The sequence below is a fragment of the Chelonoidis abingdonii genome, chromosome 1, assembly GCF_003597395.2.
Source record: "Chelonoidis abingdonii isolate Lonesome George chromosome 1, CheloAbing_2.0, whole genome shotgun sequence".
Lineage (NCBI taxonomy): Eukaryota > Metazoa > Chordata > Testudines > Testudinidae > Chelonoidis > Chelonoidis abingdonii.
The window spans coordinates 308,568,842-308,576,034 of NC_133769.1; the positions used below are offsets into that span (position 1 = coordinate 308,568,842).

The 7,193-nt window shown below is 51.1% G+C and overlaps 1 protein-coding gene across 1 annotated transcript; it reads left to right on the top strand.

Annotated features, from left to right (window-relative positions):
• The first annotated feature begins 1,044 nt into the window (after positions 1-1,044).
• Positions 1,045-5,916, top strand: LOC116826894 (protocadherin-8). Its single transcript, XM_032783945.2, has 3 exons — positions 1,045-4,159; positions 4,298-4,505; positions 5,010-5,916. Exons 1-3 carry the CDS (start codon positions 1,712-1,714, stop codon positions 5,381-5,383), a joined length of 3,030 nt encoding a protein of 1,009 aa, XP_032639836.1. The 5' UTR covers positions 1,045-1,711; the 3' UTR covers positions 5,384-5,916.
• The last annotated feature ends 1,277 nt before the right edge of the window (positions 5,917-7,193 follow it).

Genomic DNA, 7,193 nt, shown 5'->3' on the forward strand with positions numbered 1-7,193 from the left:
ACGTGGAATCCATTTAAGGGTCGGTCCTTCAGGAGAGACTATTGATACAATGTTCTCTTCTCCCACTGACTTTACTTGAAAGGTCTCGTTCACCAGGACCGAGATCAGGTACGCATTCTCTTAGCCCGCTATCCCCGCACAGTGCTTAGACCTAACGTGAAGCTGGGGAGGCGACGGGGGGACCCAATGAATGCACGTTGCATGCGCTGTCTCGGTATCCCCTCGGACTGCAGGACTAGTAAAACTTGGTGACTCACTGCTATGTCTTCATACTTTTCTAGGCAGATGGTTTAGTTCCCCAAGGTTCGTGCAGGGTTTCAACCTCATGCTGTTATTTTGTTCTTCTGGAACGAAACTAGCGTTGCTTCCCAGAGAGGCCCTATTAGGACAAAAAGAAAATCCTCTAAAGAGCCGTAACAGGGCATCAGGAGGGATAGATCTTAAATGTATTTTAATATGAACTGGGCATTGTGTGTAATTCAGCGCCCATCATCGTTTAGTCAAAGAGTTATGGCAGTGATTGGGAATGAATAGAGGGACATAATGGATACATGTGGCGTTTGCTCATTATATTCAACTTAGCCCACCTCCTCTGTGGAAACTGTTCAACTTTCTTTCCCTTTAGCTTGTCATAGTGAAATAATACAGACATTGGTGCCTCAAATGGGATAGCCTGCCATGCTATTATATTGCTACAGCTAACGAGAGCCTCATAAGCCTTTGAACAGTCTGATCTTTGAAACCTTTCCAAATCTCCTCAAGCTTATGCTAAATCCTATTTGGAACTTCTTCTTTTTTGCTTGCTAGTGCCCAAGGCTTAAGAAAGCCACTTGGGCAGTGATATGCATACTAAAGCATCCTCGGAATATCTTCTGAAAGGCAAGTTCCAGGTCTGATCACAGGATCTCACGCGAGTACAGCACAATTATGTGGACAAATTTGAATAAAATCAATTTTCAGTTAATCCTTCAATCTCGTTTAGGGGATCAATACAGAAATCAAGGGAAAGAAAATCAACTCCCACTATATATGCATTGCGCAGCACTTTATTAATCGATAATCATAGGCAGACACACATAATAGACACATTCACGCACACAAAGCCCAAGCAAGCTAGTTCTCTGCGTTTTTAAGAGACTAGCTCAGAAGGGCAGATATTTGCACACTAGGCACCTGTTCAACAGCAGGGTGCTGTAGTGGTACAATTAACAAAACACTTCCCGCATTTTACTCCACGCTCCCTGTGCCAACTCATTTGCAGCTCGCCTTCAAAAAAAAAGAGTTAAAGAAAACAAAGAAGAGATTCCCTAATTTTCCTTTCTTGTTTTCCTCTCTAAGCCTTTTCCACATTAAATGGATTTTCTGGGAGGCATTCAGGAGAGCAGTGTGAAAAGAGTGCCTGCCATTGGCTGTTCGGCTCCGAAAAATTTGCATATCCGCGTCTATTAAAGGCCCCCAGGAGACGCAGTCTCGTTTAGAAGCTGGAAAAACTGAGCCTAGCTCATCAGCGTCGCTGGCACCTCTCGGGTTAGGGCAACTATAAGCAATCGGCTCATTTACCTTGCAGAGCAGAGCATGCATGATCTGCACCTGGGAGCAGGAGAGTTACCCTCTCATCTCCTCCTGCTTTAGGGGCAGACTCACTCCCTAACAGACAACCGTTTCTCCAAATCCTCATCCCCTTTCAGGTTAGCAATTCAGTGCAGGTGACATGGGTCTTGCTAGGGACGGGCGCAGCCTCGCCTCTCCGCCGCGCTTCGTCTACCTCTGCTGGCTGCTCTCGGTCACCCTCTGCAAGACGGTGAGATACCGCACTTATGAGGAGGACGCGCCAGGCACAGTCATCGGCACTCTGGCAGAAGAGATGCACGTGAAAGCGCCCGGAGAGATAAGTTTCCGGCTGATGGAGCAGTTCAGCAACAGCTCACTGGTCCGGGTGCGGGAGGGCGACGGGCAGCTGAGCATCGGCGAGGAAGGGATCGACCGGGAGCGGCTGTGCGGCCAGTCCCTCCAGTGCGTCCTGGCTTTCGACGTGGTGAGCTTCTGGCAGGAGCAGTACCGGCTGGTGCACGTGGAGCTGGAGGTGCGGGACATCAACGACAACGCGCCGCGCTTCCCCCAGGCGCACATCCCGCTCGAGGTGTCCGAGAGCGCCGCGCCCGGCACCCGCCTGCCGCTGGAGATCGCCGTGGACCCAGACGTGGGCTCCAACTCCATCCAGAGCTTCCAGCTCTCGCGCAACAGCCACTTCGGCATCGAGGCGCAGCCGCGGGCGGACGGCGGGAAGAGCGCCGAGCTGGTGCTGCTGCAGGAGCTGGACCGCGAGACCCAGGCCGCCTACACCCTGGAGCTGGTGGCCCAGGACGGCGGCAGCCCGGCCCGCGCGGGCACGGCCACGGTGAGCGTCCGGGTGCTGGACGCCAACGACAACAGCCCGGCCTTCCCGCAGGGCTCGGTCACGGTGGAGCTGGGCGAGGACGCGCCGCGGGGCTCCCTGCTGCTGGACCTGGACGCGGCCGATCCCGACGAGGGGCCCAACGGGGAGATCGTCTACGGCTTCGGCAGCCAAGTGCCGGCCGAGGCGCGGCAGCTCTTCCGGCTGGACCCGCTCTCGGGCCGCCTGACGCTGGAGGGGCCGGTGGATTACGAGCGGCAGCGGACCTACGAGCTGGACGTGCAGGCGCAGGACCGGGGCGCCAGCCCCCTGGCGGCCACGTGCAAAGTCATCGTGCGCCTGGCCGACGTGAACGACAACGCGCCGGGCATCAGCATCAGCCCCCTGAGCGGCGCCCCCGCCGGCGCCGGGGTGGCCTACGTCAGCGAGGCGGCGGCGCGCGACAGCTTCGTGGCGCTGGTCAGCACCTCGGACAGGGACTCGGGCCCCAACGGGCAGGTGCGCTGCGCCCTCTACGGGCACGAGCACTTCGCGCTGCAGCGCGCCTACGCCGACAGCTACGTGCTCGTCACCGCCGCGCCGCTGGACCGCGAGCGCGTCGCCGAGTACAACCTGACCCTGGTGGCCGAGGACCTGGGCTCGCCGCCCTTCAAGAGCGTCCGGCAGTACACGGTGCGCGTGAGCGACGAGAACGACAACGCGCCGCTCTTCTCCAAGCCCGTCTACGAGGTGGCGGTGCTGGAGAACAACCCGCCGGGCGCCTACCTCGCCACCGTGGTGGCCCGGGACCCCGACCTGGGCCGCAACGGGAAGGTGCTTTACAGGCTGCTGGAAACACAGGTCCTGGGCGCCCCCATCTCCACCTACGTCTCTGTGGATCCGGCCACTGGGGCCATCTACGCCCTCAGGACATTCAACTATGAGATCCTCAAGCAGCTGGAGCTGAGGATCCAGGCCAGCGACGGGGGCTCCCCTCAGCTGTCCAGCAGCGCCCTGATCAAGGTGAGGATGGTGGACCAGAATGACAACGCCCCGGTCATCACCTCCCCGCCGCTGGCCAACGGCTCCATGGAGATCGGGGTCTCCAGCAAGGCACCCCGCGATTCCCTGGTGGCTCAGATCAAAGCCAGAGATGCGGACGATGGGGTCAATGCAGAGCTCACCTTCTCCTTCGTGGTGGAGCCACAGCAGCAGCCAGAGCTCTTCGCCATCAACAAGAAGACAGGTGAGATCGTGCTCAGGGGGGACCTGTCCGAAGAGCTGGGGCAGGTGTTCAAAGTCATCCTCACTGTGACTGACAATGGCAAGCCCCCCCTTGTCACCACAGCCACAATAAACTTCCTGGTGACTGCCACAGCATCCTCCAGCAGCCATGAGGTGGCCAAGCCAAGCACCTGGGAGGAGAAGGCTTTGGAGTGGGACATTCCCTTGATTGTCATTATCATCCTAGCTGGAAGCTGCACCCTGCTGCTGGTGGCCATCATCACCATTGCAACCACCTGCAACAAGCGCAAGAAGGAGACTGATATCAAGAACAATGGGCCCCTGACGGAGCGAATCGACATCTCCCACCTAGAGAACGGGATCCAGGAGAATAGCAGCCCCAGGGGGAATGCGTTTGAAGTGCGATCCTTTCCCAGCAAAGCTTCTTTCACCAGCCCAACCCCTTCTCCACCTGCAGAAGAAGTCTCCTCTTCTGAGACCAGCACTGTGAATGCCTGTCTCTACGAGGGTCAGAAACGACTTAGGGCAACTAATAGGGAGGTAAGATCCCACTGCACTTGTTTGTGCTTTAGCTTGAGGGACTGGAAGAAGGTATGGGGTGGTTTGGAAGAGGGGAATCTTGATACGGTTGTGATGTCGACATATGTTTATTTCTCCCACACTCCCGATTCCCTCCAGCCCTATGCCTCTGCTCCTAATTATAGCAAAGAATCCACCCCACCAGTGGCCATCTGGAAGGGTCATTCTTTCAATGCCATATCAGCCCGAGAAGCGGAAAAGTTCAGTGGCAAAGACAGTGGCAAAGGTGACAGCGACTTTAATGACAGCGACTCTGACATCAGCGGGGATGCCCTGAAGAAGGATCTCATCACTCACATGCAGAATGGTAAGGGCTTGGTCAATTTCACAGCACAGACCGGCTGCAATGAAAATAAAAATTAGCCCAGGAGTGAAAGGATCTATCTATCTATCTAAGGTACACTGAGCTTACTGGACCAGTTTTATAGCAGTCACACTATTTGCATCTTTCCAAGGCAGCACTCACTGCAGGTGTAGCCCTGCCAGCATTTTCACAGCATGCAACTTAAGTATCTACCTGCATGTTGAGAACATAGTGCAAATTAGAAGCAGCTAGCCTATTATAAAATACATTTTAAAAAAGCTCTTCCTGCTGACATTCATGGTGAGTTAGGGCTTGCTAGCTAAATGGAATAATGATAGCTTGCAGAGTGTGCTTTGCAGCAGTGTCCTGAAGTATTGTTCCTCCACCTTCCCCATCCCCATCATTCTAAGCTTTTGATGATCTGGCCAATAACTCTCTGCTGAACTCAGAATTATGTGGCTGTTTCTCCAGCGATTACAGGTCTAAGGTTTTTATTTGTATTTTTAGGATTATGGGCTTGTACTGCTGAATGTAAAATCCTGGGCCATTCGGACCGCTGCTGGAGCCCATCCTGTGGCCGATCCAACCCTCACTCATCTCCTCGTCCCTCAGCTCAGCTGTCCACCTTCTGCAAAAGCACCTCCTTGCCCAGGGACCCCCTTCACAGGGACAACTACTACCAGGCCCAGCTGCCCAAGACAGTGGGACTGCAGAGTGTCTACGAGAAAGTATTACACAGAGACTTTGACAGGACAATCACATTGCTCTCCCCTCCTCGCTCTGGGAGGCTTCCAGAACTTCAGGAGATGGGGGTGCCCCTATACCAAGCCCCCTCGACTAGATACCTAGCACCCCAGACTGACACTAGTGAGAAGGTTTAATGCTACACGCTCCCCATCCAAGCACACACATACACAAACACTTCTAGGTCACTCTCAAGAACCCTTAAGTTATTGACCAGATTCAGTGTTGTACATATAAATATGCAAGACGTGCCTTAAAAATGAAGTTGTTGGGAAAGATTTCCAATCACATTGATACTGTTTGGTATTTGCAAACAAAAAACTGTATGTAGTTGATGTAATTTTTATGAAATGTGCAGTATTTAATTTTTCCCCTATCCTGTTCTGTTGCTTTTAGTTCACCTATGGCCTGCTATTTTTGTAGTGTTTTTAACCTGTATATTGTGTAATGTAATGTTTGTATATAAGGAAAATTCATTATATTTTTGTATAATAAAAGATAAACAAATTGAAATTGTTGCCAAAGGAATTGTCTGAAAGACACAAAATAATAAGATCCTGAATTATTTAAAATCAAATAAGGGAAATTCCTCCTTCACAGTGTAATAATAACCTAAGCAACCCAGTGTATTGAGAAGTTTGCCTTGCCAACTGTGACCTGTATTTTTTGAGTCTGTGGTCAATTTCAAGTTTAATGTTATTTAATTCCATTTGGTTTCTGTAATCAGTGTCACCAATAAACACACTAATAAAGGTTTTGTATTGTGTTTGAGGGGTCTGCTTGTGGATTTCATCCGTCAAAGATTACAGCCCTCTAAAGGTAAACAAAATCCATTTCTGTAAAGAATTATACCTTAATAAGAATTTGGTATACTTCCAGAGTTACTCTTTACTTTTGTTGAGTGGCACCTTACTCCACATTCAGTCCCATTGATTTCAATAGCACCACTGGTGGATGAAGATGCTACTCAACAAGATCAAGAATGGTAGAATCTGGTGGTAACTTAGTGTTTGTGGAATCTGTGGCATCTCGGTGGCCTATAGCCGGATCCTTAGCTGTTGTAAATCAAGATAGTTCCATTGAAACCAGTGGAGCCATGCTGTTTTACACCAGTTGAAGATCTAGCCCTTAATCTCCCTTGCCTTAAAATGGTTTAGGATTTAATCCTGCAAACACTTATGCACAAAAGTAGTTTTACTGAAGTGTGTAACTCCACTGAAATAATTGGATTTACTCATCTGAGTACAGTGTGTGTGTTTGTAGGCTTGGATCATTGTTATAGAACATTAATATGTATACACTAGATCAGGGATCAGCAACCTTTGGCATGTGGCCGGCCAGAGTAAGCACCCTGGTGGGCCGGGCCGGTTTGTTTACCTGCAACATCCACAGATTCGACCGATTGTGGCTCCCACTGGCCGCGGTTCGCCTTCTCAGGCCAATGGGGGTGTCAGGAAGCGGCAGCCAGCACATCCCTCTACCCGCACCGCTTCCTGCTGCCCCTATTGGCCTGAAGCAGTGAACCGCGGCCAGCGGGAGCCGTGATTGGCCGAATCTGCGGATGCAGCAGGTAAACAGACTGGCCCGGCCCACCAGGGTGCTTACCCTGGCAAGCCGTGTGCCAGAGGTTGTCTATCCCTGCAGTATATTAAGAACAGAAGGCAAGACAGCCCAATATACATATGTGAGAATATATCACAATATAGATGTAATGAAACTTCTTTTCAAGAGAAAGAAAAGCTTAAAAAAATTATATTTCACTTTCAACAAACAAACATTCTTGAATCTTGAATGACATTTAAGAATTACCAGGGTTGTAGAACAAAAAAAAAATTTTCCCTAGCCAGTTGTTCAAAAATGACTAATAGCTTTTAATACCAGTGTAAACTTTTGCAAAGGACAGTTGCATGCTTTGAGTTAAGTTACACATATGCACGTTTTGCATCA

Coding starts and splice junctions, on each gene's coding strand:
- LOC116826894 (XM_032783945.2), top strand. CDS start 1,712: ATGGGTCTTGCTAGGGACGGGCGCAGCCTCGCCTCTCCGCCGCGCTTC. Junction 4,160..4,297: donor TTAGGGCAACTAATAGGGAG/GTAAGATCCCAC, acceptor GATTCCCTCCAG/CCCTATGCCTCTGCTCCTAA. Junction 4,506..5,009: donor CATCACTCACATGCAGAATG/GTAAGGGCTTGG, acceptor TTGTATTTTTAG/GATTATGGGCTTGTACTGCT.